General features: G+C 50.3%; 3 protein-coding genes across 3 annotated transcripts; all 3 read left to right on the top strand.

Moving 5' to 3' along the window:
- Positions 1–665: 665 nt before the first annotated feature.
- On the top strand, positions 666–2,006 carry LOC120664112 (xylanase inhibitor protein 1-like). Its single transcript, XM_039943126.1, has one exon. It carries the CDS (start codon positions 901–903, stop codon positions 1,795–1,797), a length of 897 nt encoding a protein of 298 aa, XP_039799060.1. The 5' UTR covers positions 666–900; the 3' UTR covers positions 1,798–2,006.
- A 10,856-nt stretch (positions 2,007–12,862) lies between these two features.
- On the top strand, positions 12,863–13,724 carry LOC120695874 (E3 ubiquitin protein ligase DRIP2-like). The gene is made up of 2 exons (XM_039979089.1): positions 12,863–13,115; positions 13,501–13,724. Exons 1-2 carry the CDS (start codon positions 12,887–12,889, stop codon positions 13,617–13,619), a joined length of 348 nt encoding a protein of 115 aa, XP_039835023.1. The 5' UTR covers positions 12,863–12,886; the 3' UTR covers positions 13,620–13,724.
- Positions 13,725–14,117: 393 nt separating this feature from the next.
- LOC120695873 lies at positions 14,118–15,883 on the top strand. Its single transcript, XM_039979088.1, has 2 exons — positions 14,118–15,593; positions 15,830–15,883. Exons 1-2 carry the CDS (start codon positions 14,354–14,356, stop codon positions 15,862–15,864), a joined length of 1,275 nt encoding a protein of 424 aa, XP_039835022.1. The 5' UTR covers positions 14,118–14,353; the 3' UTR covers positions 15,865–15,883.
- The last annotated feature ends 1,673 nt before the right edge of the window (positions 15,884–17,556 follow it).

Below are 17,556 nucleotides of genomic sequence, written 5' to 3'. Positions count from 1 at the left end.
TTATATATTGTACTACCACAAAACGGAGATTTCGTGAAGGAAATGTAAAAAAAATCACGAAGGTGATCAAAACTCCCACGACGCAAGAAACCGAGTGCTCGAGCACTCTAACTCACGTCTCTTCTTGTTGAACTTTGGCCTCTAAAGGATTAGCACAAGAATTACAAGAGGTTATCTGTCCAAATGTTCAAACGACAAACATAATCAGCATCTCAGTATCGTCAACTTGGACGACACTCAAAAGTTAGCGCACAAGGAAGCAGCCTGGCTGCTGCTGCTGCTGCTCTCCTGGGTCAACCGTCGAACAGCACGATAAACTATTTATAAACCATGTGCGTCAACCCCTGGATAAGATAAAAGTAGTAGCACAAACTATGTGCGTCAACCCCTGAACTGAGAGATCTAGATACATGATGAGGCCACCGACACGACCGCGTCTCTGTTGCTTGATTGGCATCAAGATCGACCAGCACGAACGAGAATTAAAAATCGCCGCAATGCGTGAACGACGACGACGGCGGCTAGCTGCTTCTCCTTCCTTCGCCGTGGATGCACGTCGTTTTCGATCCGGCGTATCAGCCTGGTGAGCTGTCCTCCATGTTCCCCAAGCTAAAGGTCCGAGTCAGCTCCGTGGAAAACGTTCCCATCACTAGCAGAGGCAGTCCTCCACACGGATGGACAAGGGGCAATCTGAAGATAGCTGGCTGCTGAAAGCCTGAAACCTTCTTTGCCCCGGTCAACAATCGATCCATAGCTGCCTCTGAATTCCACATTCCCGTCTCCCTCTGAATAATCTATATATAGCGGAGTCGATTCCAGCTAGTTCTTCACACCATTACTGATCAAGCACGAGTACGTGAAGTAATTAACCAAGATCGGCAAGAAACCATCGGTCGAGCAATGGCGCTCGCGAGCCCGATCAGGACAGCCTCCGTCGTGGCCCTGGCGGCCCTGGTGGTCTGCCTCGCCGTGCCGGCGGCGGCGGCGGGGAACAAGACCGGGCAGGTGACCGTGTTCTGGGGCCGGAACAAGGACGAGGGCACGCTCCGGGAGGCCTGCGACTCCGGCCTCTACACCATGGTCATCATGTCCTTCCTCGACGTCTACGGCCAGGGCAGGTACCACCTCGACCTCTCCGGCCACCCCCTCGCCGGCATCGGCACCGACATCAAGCACTGCCAGTACAAGGGCGTCCCCGTGTCGCTCTCCGTCGGCGGCTTCGGCTCCGGCTACTCGCTCCCGTCCGAGCAGGCGGCGTTCGACCTCTTCGACCACCTCTGGAACGCCTACTTCGGCGGCCGCAAGCCGGGCGTCCGCCGGCCCTTCGGCGACGCGTGGCTCGACGGCGTCGACCTCTTCCTGGAGCGCGGCACGGCGGCGGACCGGTACGACGTGCTGGCGCTGGAGCTCGCCAAGCACAACATCCGCGGCGGGCCCGGGAAGCCGCTGCACCTGACGGCGACGCCGCGGTGCGCGTTCCCGCCGGCGGGGTACCTGAAGCGGGCGGTGGACACGGGCATCTTCGAGCGCGTGCACGTCAGGATCTACGACGACCCCGACTGCGAGGCGTACTGGCACCTGCGGTGGGACGAGTGGACGGCGGCGTACCCGGCGACGAGGTTCTACGTGGGGATGACGGCGTCGGAGATGACGCACGGGTGGGTGCACCCCAAGAACGTCTACTACGACGCCGCGCCGTGGGCGCAGAGGGCCGACAACTACGGGGGGTTCATGATCTGGGACCGCTACTACGACAAGCTCAGCAACTACACCAGCATCGTCAAGTACTACGCTTGAGCTGGACTGCTGGAGCTTCATTATCTGTTCTGTCCATCCATCTATATATACAGTCATCATGCAGTGTGGTTAGTGGTAGTGTGTACTCCTATGCAAGTGTGTTTGCAATGCAAGAAAGAATAAAGTGAGGAATAAAAAGCTGATTGTGTATCCAGGTCTAGTCTGACCTGGTTGGTTTGAAGTCTGAACATTATTATCTGTTTCCATCACTTTCTTTGTTACTTTCTTTTGTTTGCAGCAACCAGTCATGGCCTCAGCTTCAGCCTTCAGGTAGAAATGCATACTACATCGTTATACTATGTTCAGAGTGGTATGTAGTATATATATCATTGCGTTCAGTAAACATACTCCAGCAGTGTCATGTTTCGTCAGAGTAATTATATTGGGATTTGGTATACACCGTGTTGCGATTGAGTTTTCGACTGTAATTATTAGCCAATCTGAATGGAGAATTTCATTTTTCTTGTTTTGGATACTACTAGAAAGGAACCTTCCATCCACCATAAAATATTCGTCCAAATTGAATGTCTAAGTGCAATTGTTCATAATTTTTTCTCAATTACCTTGAGGATATGATTTTGTAGTCTAATCGGGACAATCTCGAGAAAGAAAACAAATTAGGAATAAGGGCGTACCCAGTGCAGAGAGCTCCTGCTCTGTGCGGGGTCTAGGGAAGGGTGTCATTGGCAAGGCTTACCCTCACCTGTGCAATGTGAGGAGACCACGACTCGAACCCCGGTCGCAGGCGGTAAGACTCTACTGCTTGCACCAGGTCCGCCCTAAAGAAAGCAAATTAGGAATCAATACTAAAAAAAACATCACCTACTTATAAGTAAATAGTAACTCTAGAAAATATTTTAATTAACCTAAAAAACTACAGGCTATTCTTTAGAATTATAAAGAGAATGAATAACCGTGAGCCATAGTAAAATGCATTGGCCAACGTTGAAATCCTACTATCACAATACTACAATGTATAGACAGTGCATAATATTTTAAAGTACTTCAAAGTTTGCCTTCAAAACAAACAAAAATTTGAAATCTTCAAATTTTGGTAGAGCCTGCCATTTGAGCCGGAGGACAATGGTTGGAGAAGAAGATGGTCCGAGGAGAGGAAGGAAAAAAAAAAAAGCAAAACCCCAGCAAACCTCGCCCTCGCCGCCGGCAGACCGTCGCATGGCCGAGCCAGGAGCTCAAGCCGCTAGTTGGGCGAGAGCAGTCTGGAATCAGCAAAGGCGTTCTCATCTGCGGCGGATTCTACTAATAGAGGAAGATGATGAGACGAAGGCGTCGTCGGGGCACGAACTCGAGGCCATGGCGCCGCACGGAGCCCCCATCCTAACCTCTGGCCAGCACCACGCCGTATCTCAGTCTCGCCGTCGACAATTTCTGCGAGACTACCCGCCCAGCCGCCCCTCATCATGCTGCAAGGAGATGGAAGGGGATCGCAAATCAAAATCGAGGATTTCATTCCAACACAAAAGCAAGCAGCATCCTCCCAACCTGCAAAGATCTGACTCGACAGATCTGCTAGGGTCTGGGTCGGGTCTGCCAAAAAAAAAAATGTCGGGTTAGAGCATCTCCAAGAGCTCTTGTACCTATGAATAGTTAAAATTCTGATATAGCTATTATGTAAAATGAAATAGCTAGTGAAAAATGGATGAAATTCAACAGCTTCTCCAAAATCCAAAAAGGGATGGCTAGCGCTCAACGCTAGGCAAAGATACCTAGCGCCACCTCCTGAATAGAAAACGAGGATAGAAGACAATGTAGATAGAGTTTCTGTTGGATGTGAGTTTTTGTTTTCCTTTTCTATTTTTAGCTAACTCACTCAAGATACAAGAGTTCTTGGAGATGCTCTTAGAATGGCTTTTTTTTTGTTTGTTGCAAAGTAGCCTTTGGAGATGCTGCAGCAGTTTAAATATGTTACAACCGCATAAAAATAGTTAATATTTGCATATGGCATTATTACCTATTTGCAACATGAAAATTTGAATGGCACAAATGTAAATCCTAAATCATTTCGATAAGGCATACATGTCAGGTTCGGTCACCTTCTTTAACCACGGCCCTTTTCGAACACTACAACATAACATTTAACGTTTTCTGATAAGATGGTATTAAGATGTCTTAATACTATTTTTATGGATTATTGGGAGATGCGCTTTTATCGGAGTTTCCTAGTAATATCATTCCAATACAACTGCTTACTAAAGAGAGTAAAAACTCTTCCTTTATTTGAGGGAGGTTATAATGAAATATTAAGATAACTAATAATTATTGGGGAAAGAAGAGATACCGGAAGACTGTTGGGATAATTTTTTTAATAGTGACAGTTTATTTGGAAAAAAAACGACAAGCGATGCATGTTCTTACTATTTTTTCATATTTTTTCCACAAGTAAGCTTTGTAGCCTATTTGGAGGGGTAATTAAGTGGTAATTAGAGGGCTAATCATATTTTCAAAAGAAAACATCAACCTCTTAAATAAATAATTCTTGGAAATATCTCTAGACATCCCTAAAATATTTGAGAAAATTCTAAAGAGGACTGATAATCGTTGGAATCCTAATAGAACTACTAGAATAGATATTATATATGCTCCGTAGTATTTTGAAGTACTTCAAAAGTTTTTACCTTAAATAAAACAAACTAAAATGTGAGGTGAGTGCTGAAGTTTGGTAGGAAGTAGAACAAAGCCGAAGGTGGAAGGATCAGAAGAAAACACTTAGATGGTGATTGGTTTTAGCGGCTTAGACCTAGCCTGGCTAGAAACTAACCCAGGCCAGCCTGACTAGCCCAATGCATTAGACTCGTGATTGGTTTGCCTGCATAGCAAAGCCTAGATTGATTTTCACATGTTTGGTTGCCTGGCTTGCTTGAGTGCAACTCTCGTACGGTGAGTTCACCTCCTCTCATCTCTTAACACGATTCTTGCACCAAAAGGTGGCCAGCTAGCGTGGCCACGCCACTCGTTTTTCCCGGTCGTCCGATCGGGCAGACAGACGGTCCAGATCAAGCGAATTCCGGTTGTTTTGCAAAAAAGCCCTCAATCTTTACCGAAATCAACCCGCAGTCCTCTCTTCCTCTTCCTCTTCCTCTTCCCTCCTCGTCAGCATCGCCGCCGCCGCCGCCCCCCGTGCCGGCGCCGACGGGGCCGCCCCTGCCCACACCGTCGGATCCACATCCACCACCTGCACCCTCGCTTCGATGCCGGCTTCCTTCGCCACTGCGGAGCCGACGCCTTCCCGCTCGCCGACACGTCCCCAGCGGCCACCTCGGCCCGTCCTGCGAGTCGCTCGCCAACCAGAGCCCGCGCAGAAGCTCGTGGTACCGCACGGCTTCTGGAACCCTTCTTCCATCGCCACATCCTGAAGTAGGACTGCCTACACAATCTTCGTCCCCTCCGCCTCGCCGCTTCGATGGACGCCTGCTGGATCTCAAACAGACGCACGAGCCGATTGGGCCTCCCTCGGCTGCGACGCGCCGCCGGAGGCTGCCGCGCCTGGGCCACCGGGGCGCGACTCGCCCTCCACTTGGCCGCCGGCTGCGCCCTGGCCTCGCCCCGCGGCCGCTGGGTGCTGCCCTGGCCGCTGCGCCACGCGCGACTGGCCCTGCATGGCAGGCCGGCCGCCCACTACCCGTGTTGAAGGAGGCGAGCACCAAAGGGAGACCATGCCCGCGCGCCTCAGCATCAGATCACGGCTACAGCTACGGCGATGGACTCCAAGAGCTGCATGGATGCCCTGGTGGTGAACGGACGTTGCACACATGTAACCTCTCCCGCCCAGGACCCGCTCGACGGAATGCCTTGCCCGCAGGCAAACCAGCTCTCTAAGTCCTAAGCGTGAATGTGATTTAGCAAATCCCAATATCTGCAAAGTAAGGTCTTTTGCTTCGAAGAAGAATCAATTACTGAGATAATATTGTAAGCTTTCCGTTTGATTCAATTTTAGGAGCATTTATTTTTTTCCAACCCAAATTTATTCTAATAAGATGTCAAAAAACGGAGTTCGCATGTCGCAAGTTCAGTTCTTGACAACACCAAAATGGTTTCTCCAGCAACCTAAATTTTTGTAGCTTCCATTCTGTTTCTGCAGACTGCAGTGCCACTGCCGCTTCCTCTGCTCTATGCTTGACCAAATGAAGAGATGAGGAATAGAGAGGCAACAGGCAGCAGAGGCAACTTTGCTTGCTGCGTTTTGGCCCACACGGTTGCATCCTCCCCCGTGGTACCAAGGATGAAGAGGAGCAGCAAGAAGGCATTTCCACGGCCTAACGCGATGGCACGAGAAGCCAAGGTCCCTCTCCGTGAGCGGCACTGACTGGCGACGGGAACGTGAGGCTGCTGCAGCGGCTTCAGACCCTCATGTTGATGAGCTCAGAAGGATGCAGCCACGTGAAGGACAAGGGAACGATTAGCAGCCAGCCATGGTTGGTTTGGGGGGGGGGGGACACAACGGGGCTCCTCCCTGCTAGCATCAATTTCTATCTTCAGTTTGACGAAGCAACTAAGGTAATGCACTACACTGGTTGGTGTTGTAAGCTCTTCTTCCTGTGCTCATTAAGTGCTCGATCAAATGTCAGATAGACATTTCTTCCAGGTTACGTAGAAGAGTTGTGTGATGTGCGTGTGTTTGATTTAGAGAAACCTTCGGGTAACCTAACTGTTCTTCCCTTAAAAAATAGACAAACTCGTTGTTTTCAGTGATTTCCTTTCAAGTTGCTTATTTCTGATATACTAATGGATAACACAACTAAAACGCCCAACAACTAATTGTGTTTGATGATCATATGCCATGTTTTCCTATCTTTTACATGGCTTCAGGCTTGTATGGAGATTCACATTCACTCGAGTCATAGCACAATACAACTTGTACATCTGCAGTGGAAGAAAGCGCATGTCTTGGCCACTCTATGGGTTACTCCTCCTTGCTCTGCCGCGCCTTTCAATTTTGGGATCCTGTTTATCAAATGTGTGATCTATAGGCATTGACCCTACTGTTCTTGCAACCAGGTGCGCAGATTTCTTGCAAGCTGTGTTTCCCAAAGGCACTGGAACTCTGATATCCTTCTACATATTTGTGGAACTGAATGCAACTCAGGTATCCTCGTACATATCTGTGGAACTGAATATGCCCAATGTTGTGAGATACAAGATATACTGCGAGAGGCACAGATGATAATTTTCAACTGTTCGTGCCACAACGGCACAACCTAAAGGTTTTTCAAAATACATATCACTAAGATCCGTTGTTACATACTCTGCTCAAAATATTAAAAGCTCTTGTACATTTCTGCTACTCATCCTAAAAAAAGTTCAATAATTGTACAAAGAGCAATTCATCTTTTTTGTTTTTTTTGCAAAATAGGGTAGATTATACTCCCTCCGTTCCAAATTATAAGTCATTCCAAAAATCTTGGAGAGTCAAACCATCTCAAAGTTTGACCAAAATTATAGAGAGAAATATAAAGATTTATGACATCAAATAGGTGCACTATGAAAATATAGCTAACAAATAATCTAATGATACTTAATTGATATCATAAATGTTATTATCTTGTCATATAAATTTGATCAAACTTGAAAAACTTTGACTCTCCAAGATTCTTGGAATGACTTATAATTTGGAACAGAGGGAGTATATATTAATAAAGCACAGTTCATCCCCCTTTTGCATAAAGGACCCTATAAGAAATAGAAATTACATCGAGGTCAGTTCTGTAGCAAATCCACCCATCGCCCCTATCTCTCTCAAAAAAAGACCAACCGTTGCCATCGCCGAAGACTCCAAAGCATTTGTTCATACTCATCCAAGTATAAAGAAAAATAAAAGAAAAAAAAGCTAACGATGGTCATGCCGCGAGCATTTCTAGTACTGTGCGAGCGCAATTATGCTATTACTACAGGTGATGATTTTAGGAACCATCGCCTGAAGTCGGAAGAATTGTGGGGTGCAAACGGTGTTTTGGGATATAATTAGGCTTGTTGTTGATACGGATGGTTTCGAAAGTCATCGCTATCCATGGATAGAGATTTTGTGCATACAGAGTACAACGATGTGACATTACCCACATGCATGCAAGTTCAATGAACAAATAAAAATGTATTACGAACAAAATGTTAAACATCATGAACATTTGATTCTATAGAATAAATAACAAAAATGAATATAGCAAATAAATGAATCGATATCACCGAGTAATTTAACCTACAAAAGCGAACAAATGATTAGTAGTGCGAACAAATTAGTTACACGTACAAAATATATTCTAACAAATAAAAAAGAAAAAGAAAATCAAGAGCTGTAGCTATTCTAATGAACAATATAGTATTACATAAGAAAATGGAAAAAGAATAAAAAATCAAGAGCTATAGCTATTCTAATGAAAATAAAAAAAGGAATACAAAAAACCTATAACTGGGCCGAATTCAACCGATACCTAAAACAGTTATAAAAAACAAGCAAAACAATTTATAGCATGCACCATAGCCCGAATCGTCTTCAGTCTGAGCTAAAATCTTGGACAGATTTGGGCCGAAAAACAACTACATGCGCTGAAGTGACCTCTTCCATTGCGCGCGCACGAATTGCAATCCGTCGCGCGCGACTATAGATGGCCAACGGGCTGGCCCGACACGGCTATGGTCGGGCCTTAATGGGCCGTCGTGTCTCACGGGCCATGCCACTGCGTGCTTCGTGCCTCACCTCCGGCCCAGGCACGGCCCTGTGGGCTGTTTTTCGTGCCGTGCTGGCCCATGAAGCACGGCACACTTCACGGGCCGTGCCAGCCCACAGCCCATGAGCGGTGGTCCTTCCATCCACTTCCTCCTCCTCAGGACCCTAGGCGCCTCCCCCAAATCCATGGCAGCATGGCACCCCGCCGCCGCGCGTCGCTTCTCCGGGCGAGTGTTCTTCAACCATGCGCCGAGAGACGCCGCCAAGGAAGGCCGCGAGGAGGAGGAGGGGGGAGGAGGCGGTGGCGCAAGGAGACGCCTTTGAGCTGCCCTGCTTCTGAGCGCCACTGCGGTCTATCTGGACCTAGGGTCCGGCCGTCCGGGGTCTCTCGGCATCATCGTGCCGCCGGGCAGAGCGAGAGGCGAGAGGTCGGGGAGGGCACGAGACTCTCTCTGTGTGTGAGAGAGAGAGAGCAGAGCGGCGCTGCGTCGGGCGCGGGCAGGCGGCTGTGGCCGGGTGGGTTAGGGTTTGGGGGGTGGGGCGGGGGGGGGGGGGGTTATATAGGGCGGTGGCCTTTCATGGGCTGGGCTGGCGTTGGGGTGGGAGAGGGGGAACGGGCCGCCACCGGGCCGACCTTTGGGAGCGGGCCGTGCCCGTGCCGGCCCATGTGCTTGGGGTGCGGCCCAGGCACAGTGCTTGGGCCGGGCAAAAAAATGGGCCTCGAGTCGGGCTAACGGGCTCGGGCTGCATAGCCATCTATACGCGCGACATATAGCCTTGCGCATCCTATACTATGACTACCGAGCTTTACATCTACCTGACACCAGATTCAGATCACGGCCTCCATAAAAGCAAATCATGTACTTGATAAAATCACTTCAGTTCAATCTTCAATGCTAATTAGGGAATTCACCTCTGCAATTTCTCTTCAGGCATGGAAACCGACGAATATTGCAATCTTTATCAGTTTATAAACAATCATATCAGACAGAATAAAACCATTTATCGGACTGCACGACGAGGCTGCTCCAAACAATCATATCAGACAGAATAAAACCATCTATCGGTGCTGGATCAGGCTGGCTAAGGAGAAGATGGAGGTAGAAGAAGAATGACGGGTCCCACCAGTCATAGAGACAGAAGGTGAAGGAGCAACATATAAGGTATGGGTCCCACCAGTCATAGAGACAGCAGGAGGATGAGTGACATAGGTAGGGGTAGGGTATGAATGTCTTTTCAGCACTAAAAAAAGTCAAAATCAAAATAACAATTGAATCTACTCTCTCTGTTTTTATTTACATGCCGTATTAGGTTTGTCCTAAGTCAAATTCAATTAATTTTAATTAATTTTATAGAAAAATAGAGCAACAATTATACTAAGTAACATATGCACTATTAAAATATATTTCATTCTAAATTCAAGTAAATAAATTTGGTATTATAATTATTATTATTTTTTTATAAATTTGATCAAAGCTACCTAAATTCGATTTAAGTGTGACAAGTAAGGGCCCGTTTGGTAGAGCTCCGGCTCCTCGAAAAACAGCTCCGGTTCCGGCTCCTCTGGTGGAGCGGCTTCTTGGGTGGAGTCGAAGTCGTTTTGAAAAACGTTTGACAAAACAGCTCCACCAGTTGAATTGAGGTTGTGAAATATCTAAACTGCCCTTCCTTTTTTTCTTTTTTCTTTTTTTCCATTTGCTTTCTTTTCCTTTATTTCCCCTCCTTTTCTTTTCCTCTCTTTTTTTCTTTTTCCCCCTCCTCCTCCTTATACATTCGGTGCACCTCCCCGGCGCCCGCCTCGCTCTCGCCGCCGCCCAACCCCCCCCGCCTCGCTCTCGCCGCCGCCGGCTCCCTCCCCAGCCTCATGATCCCACCGCCGCCGGCCCCCTCCCCGGCCTCGAGCTCCCGCCGGCGGCCCCCTCCCCCGCCTCGAGCTCCCATCGGCGGCGGCTCCCTCCCCGCCTTCCACCTCCGGCGCCCTCTCCTTCCACCCCCGCCGTCCGCCTCCCCTCCTCCCGGCGTTGCTGCCGCGCGCCCAGCGCCGCTCGTGCCCAGGCCCGACGCCCGGCGCCGCCGCTCCAGCCCAAGCCCAGCGCTCGGCGCCGCGCCCCTCTCCGCCATCCGCCTCCTCTCCGCCCGGAGCTGCTGCCGCGCGCCCAGCGCCCCTCCCTCCCTCCCAGCGCCGCTCCCGCTCATGTCCGACGGCCGACGCCGCCGCTCCAGCGCCCGGCGCCGCTTTCGGAAATCATCACCGCTCCTGCTAGTGGGCCCATCGAGGGCACCGGTGGAAACAGAGGGGTGGAGCCGCGAGGAGATACGTTTTGGTGGCTCCACCCCTTGTGTGGAAGCTGCTACGGGCTCCAAGTGCGGCTTCAAGTCTGGAGCAGCTCCATTTTAGACCCTTTGACAGGGTTCCGGCTGGAGCTGAGTTTGGAGCCGGTTTAGGAGCCCCGCTAAAGAGGGCCTAAATAAAGGAAAAAAATTGGGTGGACACCAGGCGCACCCCACCTCCCGTGCGCCCCCAGCCCGGATGCCGTTCCTCTAGGATCTGATGGCTGGCGCAGTGAACGGCTCGTCTCCGTCAGGGGATTGGCTTGCGCGCAACCTCGGCTCGGTGAATCGAATAGCCAGCGCCCGGCTCCGCTTCATCGCTCCCTTCTTCACCAATCGAGCCCTGACGGCACCAATCCTCGGCAACGGCGGCGGCGGGAGGCTTCACGGCGTTGCGGCGAGCGAGGAGCTGGTGGAGCGGGAGAAGAGCGGCCTCGACGCTGCCCACTCCCACAGTCCCACTGGCACCCCCGCCCCCCGTGATGCCGTCCCTGCCTGGCCTCTCAGCACCTCCGCCCTGGCCTCCGACTCCTCGGCGGACTCCGCCCGGCCGGACCAGGGTCTCCTGCTGCCAGCTCCCCTCTGCCGCGCCCCCGCTTCCGCCCGCACCCCCGAATTTCTGAGCGCCGTGCTGGATCTCGCGAGGCTGAGCGCTGCGGTTGCCATCACCGCCCCATGATTGGTGAGTTAGGTGGTGTCAACGAGAAGAGGTCTCTGAGTTCTGTAGGACTCGCGATTTGCTCGATGGGCTAGCTGATCTTACGTTTTCTTGTGATCTTTGTTCAGGAGGAACGCTGAGAAACTGGTGATCGTACAAGTGATTTCTGCTGTTGCCTGAATCCTGTGAATGAGATATCCTAGTACGATTATGGTGGAACCGTGCTGCTGTTCAGCTTCATTCAGAAATTCAAAGATATTCATAAAAACATTGTGGAATCGAATTGCTTCAGTTCCATTCACGTAGCAACAAATTGTGTTGTGCTGGGATTCAGTTTTGTTTCCTGCAGATTAAATGGTGTGGGTGATGTTTATGCTTTTGTTATCTAATAATTGGCATTGATATGAACTATGAAACATTGTGGAATCGAGTGATGTATGAATTTCGATTTTGACTTGATAACACTGTTATCTGTTGATACTGATCTCAAGGAACACCTGCCAGCTGTGTTTAGTTCGCGAAAAAGTTTGAGTTTTGGTGTGTAGCACATTTCGTTGTTACTTGACAAATAATGTCCAATCATAGACTAATTAAGCTTAAAAGATTCATCTCGTGCTAATCAATTAGACTGTGTAATTAGTTATTTTTTCAACTGCATTTAATGCTCCATACATGTGTCTAAAAATTCGATGTGACAGATACCGTGGGAAATTTTTTGGAACTAAACATGGCCAAGCAACTAAAACATTCACACATGCGCCGAAGTAGAAAAAACATGACGGCATCCCCAGCAGCTAGCATGATCTGTTTAATCTGGCTTGGCTTCCAAGTGCTAGCATTTATGAGATCGTTCTTGCAACCTGTACATCATTCTAGCGTGCTCCTTGCCTCCTTGCACAGTTCACAACTACCAGCCGTTGAAGCAAAGAACGAGCATGCGAGAGAAGCGGGAAGCGAATCAGCAGCGTCACCTAGCCAGGTAGGGCTTCACACGGGTGACGTGAACCGCCGCTTGATCCCCTCCGCCCGTCGCTGTTGCCGGGTAAGGCTTCGCCGTCCGTAGAAGAACTGTCGCTGGCTTTAGGGCGCTTTTCGATCGAGAGGCGAGCCGAGGCTAGGAAAAAGAGGCGAGCCGAGCGAGCGAGTTTAGCGGAAGCCGAGCGGGCGCCTTACGTTGCGCGGGAGCAAGCGGGAGCCAAACGACAGGCGTGTCCGATTGGGAAAGGCGAGCATCGGGCGAGGGGTCGCACGGGGGCGCCCCTGCGCCGGGTGTCCACTCAATTTTTTTCCAAATAAAGACGGAGGGAGTACTCGACTAGCCCAACCAAACATTCTGCGACTACATTATACACCCTACCACCCACTACCTGAGTTTTTTTTAAAAAAAAGAAAACCACTACCTTGCTCCACAGGTCACAGCTATGGCACGGTCGGAGAAGCCCCAGCAAACCTCGGCGCCCTCGCCGTCGGCGAACCGGGGCTCCCGCACTAGCGAGCCGCCCGAGCGGGGCCCCGCGCGGGGAGGCGATTGCGTGAACGCCGACAAGGCAGCGCCTGCGCACCGCTCGAGCGTAGCGCCGTGCGTCACCTGCGGCCTCTGCGGCGGCATCCTCCGCGATGCCACCACCGTCTCCGAGTGCCTCCACTCCTGTGAGCTCCCCCTGCCGCCATACTCTCTCTCTCTCTCTCTCTCTCTCTCTCTCTCTCTCTCTCTCTCTCTCTCTCTCCTCGTGCGCTAGCGTTTCTTGATTCGTGAAATGGGCATGCTCTCCCATTTGCTTGTGTGCGGGGGATTTTATTAGGGTATGGGTCAATTGGTTGGTGACTTGGTGGTGCTGGTTCCGAGTTCTGACAAAGGTTAGGTCGAGCTCAAAGAATTATTACTGACGGTCTGGATAATTTGTTTTCATACGTTTTATACCACATTTGTGCTTGAATTGATTTTAATCGTCATCTTATATTGTTGCTAATTTGTAGATGTCTTACTATCTTACACATTGCTTCAGTCATTGATATTATGGTATGCTCTCATCAGTCTGCAGGAAATGCATATGTCAGAAGTTTGAGGATGAGGATATCAAATGGTGCCCTAAATGCTACACTGATTTGGGGTGTGCTCCACTGGAGAAGCTCAGGTCATGTCTGTTGGCATAACTAGTTTGATGTTATTTTGCAGTCATGCTTAACCGGATATTGGGGCAACGATTATGATCGTATCTATGTGCTATATATCTTTTCTGTTGGAATTTTGGTTTATAAGTTCTACTATTTTCCATAATAGAACTTATAAACCAAAATTCCAACAGAAAAGATATATAGCACATAGATACGATCATAATTGATTTGCAAGAGCTTCTGCGTAAGAAAGTTCTCGTCCTTTCTTGACTCTGTAAGTGACAGAGCATTTTGCATGTTGCAGGGAGTAGCTAAAATATTTTGGCTTAACCATTTTCCTCCAGCAATATTAACTTTCTTTCCATACCTTACCTCCTGCTTCTTCAATGAATTTGTAATATCTCTACTGTTAAATTGCCCTAAAAATTTTTGAGGGGCTACTTTTATCCTACAGTGGCATATTGTCACATGTCTCTTAAGGCTTCTTGTGTGTCATATAGATTGCTCTTATGTGATGCATATAATCATTGTTGGTAATTGATTTTGCATGTAACTGAATTGACTTGTTCGTGCCTTGTATTTAGCTGACTTAGCTCTTGGTTGTTAGTTGGTTAGACGTGGCTAACAGCCTCTGAACATGTATAAATGTACACCGCACACATCAATGAGATTTATGTTGCATCAGTCATTCTTTTGAACTCCTTCATGGTATCAGCTTAGTTACTCCGATCCGTTTTTTCCGCTGCACTCTTTTGCTCCTCTCCTCGTCCCTCATGGCCTCCTCCGATGGATCCTCCTCTCCTGGCGGATCTTCGTCCTCCTCGGATCTTGACATCCCTCTAGTCGTCACCAACCCTGCTCCGGCCTCCCAGGTTCAACTGATCAACATCAAAACCCACGTTCCCATGGTACTCGATTTTGATGAGGCCAACTACGGTCCATGGCGTCTCTGCTTCCTCGCCGTCTTCGCCAAGTTTGGACTGCTCGACCACGTCAACAGCTCCGACGCCGAGGGCAGCTCCGACTGGGTCCAGAACGACTACTCCATCGTCTCCTGGCTGTACTGCACCATCTCCAACGACATCCTTCGCACCGTGCAGACCAGCCGGGACACGGCGTACTCTCTCTGGCGTGCCATCCGCGGCCTCTTCCGCGACAACAAGGCGACACGATCAGTCTACGTCGGCGCCGACTTCCACAATGTCTACCAAGGTGACATGTCCGTGATGGCCTACTGCTCCAAGGTGAAGCAGCTCGCAGATCAACTCCGCGATCTCGGCTCGCCTGTGTTGAACCAGGAACTCGTCATCACCTTGCTGCGTGGTCTCAATGAACGGCTCCACAATGTGATTCCCAGTATCACCAGTCACAAAAGGCTGCCGTCGTTCCTGAAGGTGCGATCTCAACTTCGCCTTGAAGAAAATCGCGTCGACACCGCGGCCAAGCGGGCTCAGGCCGCCGCCTTCTTCGCCCACATGCACGGCTCCGGTGGCGCTGCATCCGCCACGTCCGGTGCATCCATCGCGTCCGGTGCGCCGCTCGCCCTCGCAGCCCAGCCCGGCGTCGCCGCCTCTCCAACATCTGCTGGTGGCGCCCAGCCCGGCGTCGCTGCCTCTCCAACATCTGCTGGTGGCGCGGGCGGCTCCGGCAAGAAGCAGAGGTACAAGAAGAAGAACTCCGGGGGCGGCTCCTCCTCCAACAATGGCCGTCCCGGGAACGCCTCCACCGTCCAACCACAGTGGCCGCAAGTCAACCCGTGGTCTGGAACATTCCAGGCTTGGCCTACCATGGCGCGTCCACCGCTCCCGCCTCCAGGCACTGGAGTCCTGGGGCCGCGTCCCGGCGTTCCATTGGCACAGGCCTACTACGGCGTTGCGCCCATGCAGCAGCCACAGGCTCCCTCTTGGGATCAAGCTGCACTGATCGCTGCTCTCAACAACATGGCGCTCCAGACCTCCCCCGCTGGCGACTGGGTCATGGACACTGGTGCATCAACGCACATGTCCAACCACGGTACTTTTCCCACCATCTCAACTGCTCCTTCTTCTTCTCGTATTCTCGTTGGCAATGGCATGTCCATTCCTGTCTCTCACATGGCTTCTTCTTCAGTTCCAACTAGTACACGTCCTTTGCATCTTCACAATATTCTGATTGCACCTAATCTTGTTAAGAATCTTTTATCTGTGCGCCATCTAACCTGTGACAACTCTGTTTCGGTTGAATTTGATCCTTTCGGCTTCTCCATCAAGGATCTGCGCACCAAGATGGAAATTCTCCGATGTAACAGTGATGGGGATCTTTACCGTCTCACTGCTCCGGCTGCACAGGCCCTCTTCACTCAAGCTGCTGCTCGTTGGCATCGTCGATTGGGCCACCCCAGCAATAAAAACTTATCTCAGCTTCTCACATCATTTGATTTTCAATGTAATAAGCAGCCATCCAGCCACTGTCATGCTTGCCGCCTGGGTAAACACACACGGCTTCCTTTTTCTTTGTCCAGTTCAGTGACAACAGGGCCATTCCAGCTTCTCCACTGCGACGTTTGGACGTCACCCGTCTCGAGTGTTTCTGGTTTTCAGTATTACTTAGCGATACTCGATGATTACACTCACTTTGTTTGGGTTTATCCTTTACGTCAAAAGTCTGAAGTTGCTTCAATTATCATTTCTTTCTGTGCCTTTGTTCAGACTCAATTCCAGCGTGCCGTTTGCTGTTTTCAGTCCGACAATGGCAAAGAGTTTGATAATCAAGTCCTGCGCAACTTCTTCACCTCTCGTGGCATTCTCTTCAGGTTGTCATGCCCATATACTTCACCACAAAACGGCAAGGCCGAGCGCATTCTACGAACCCTCAATGATTGCACTCGCACGCTTCTTCTCCAGGCATCCATGCCGTATCGATTTTGGGCAGAAGCTCTTGCCACAGCAGCCTATCTTCTAAACCGTAGACCCTGCAAAGCAACCATTGCCATATCTCCTTTCCAGAAACTCTACGGCGTCCAACCAGATTACCAGCACTTGCGAACATTTGGTTGCCTATGTTATCCTAACATTACAGCTATCGCACCCCACAAGCTTGCTCCCCGTTCCATCAAGTGCGTCCTTCTTGGTTACTCGCCGGATCACAAGGGATATCGTTCCCTTGATCTATCATCCAGCTGTGTTCTTACTTCTCGGCATGTTTATTTCGAGGAAGATTGCTTTCCCTTTGCGCAGGAGCAGCCGAGTCGCACGCCCGCATCAACGATGCCGACGGACGCGGACTGCCACGATCAGATCGCCAGGCAGCCACATCCTCCACCCGTTCGGTCTGCATCCACTTCGCCAGCAAGCTCCTCGCTTTCGCCAATGACATCTGCCTCATCGCCCCCTGAAGCATCACCCGTCCAGTCTCAGCACCCAATGCTCACTCGCGCACGTGCCGGCGTGTTCAAACCGAACCCACGATATGCCAACATCGTTACAACTGACCCCATGTCACCAATTCCTACATCAGTTCGTGCAGCCCTCCGTGACCCAAATTGGAGGGCAGCTATGCAGGAGGAGATTGATGCTTTGCAGGCAAACAACACATGGCGCCTGGTTGAACGGCCGCCCGGACGCACCATCGTGACAGGCAAATGGGTGTTCCGCCATAAGCTCCGTGCTGATGGGTCTCTGGAACGCTATAAAGCCCGTTGGGTGGTACGTGGATTCACTCAAAAGCCCGGCATCGACTACACTGAAACCTTCAGCCCCGTCGTCAAGCCGGCTTCCATCCGCACCATCCTCACTCTTGCTGTGTCCCGATCATGGCCGGTGCATCAACTTGACGTCAAGAATGCGTTCTTGCACGGCTTCCTCGACGAACAAGTTTACTGCTATCAACCTGCCGGCTTCATCGACCAAGAACATCCTGGTCTCGTCTGCAAGCTCGAGCGTTCTCTGTACGGCTTGAAACAGGCGCCTCGGGCCTGGTTTCATCGGTTCACAGATGT

Source organism: Panicum virgatum, chromosome 2K (genome assembly GCF_016808335.1).
Source record: "Panicum virgatum strain AP13 chromosome 2K, P.virgatum_v5, whole genome shotgun sequence".
Taxonomy (NCBI): domain Eukaryota; kingdom Viridiplantae; phylum Streptophyta; class Magnoliopsida; order Poales; family Poaceae; genus Panicum; species Panicum virgatum.
The sequence above is the reverse complement of the archived record's forward strand: the minus strand, read 5'-3'. Positions and strand labels throughout refer to the sequence as shown.

Bases quoted from the DNA above. Each gene is read 5' to 3' on its own strand.
- LOC120695873 (XM_039979088.1), top strand. From the start codon at position 14,354: ATGGCCTCCTCCGATGGATCCTCCTCTCCTGGCGGATCTTCGTCCTCC. The intron at 15,594-15,829 runs GTACTTTTCCCA...TTCTCCATCAAG, and splicing joins AACGCACATGTCCAACCACG to GATCTGCGCACCAAGATGGA.
- LOC120664112 (XM_039943126.1), top strand. From the start codon at position 901: ATGGCGCTCGCGAGCCCGATCAGGACAGCCTCCGTCGTGGCCCTGGCG.
- LOC120695874 (XM_039979089.1), top strand. From the start codon at position 12,887: ATGGCACGGTCGGAGAAGCCCCAGCAAACCTCGGCGCCCTCGCCGTCG. The intron at 13,116-13,500 runs GTGAGCTCCCCC...TGCTCTCATCAG, and splicing joins CTCCGAGTGCCTCCACTCCT to TCTGCAGGAAATGCATATGT.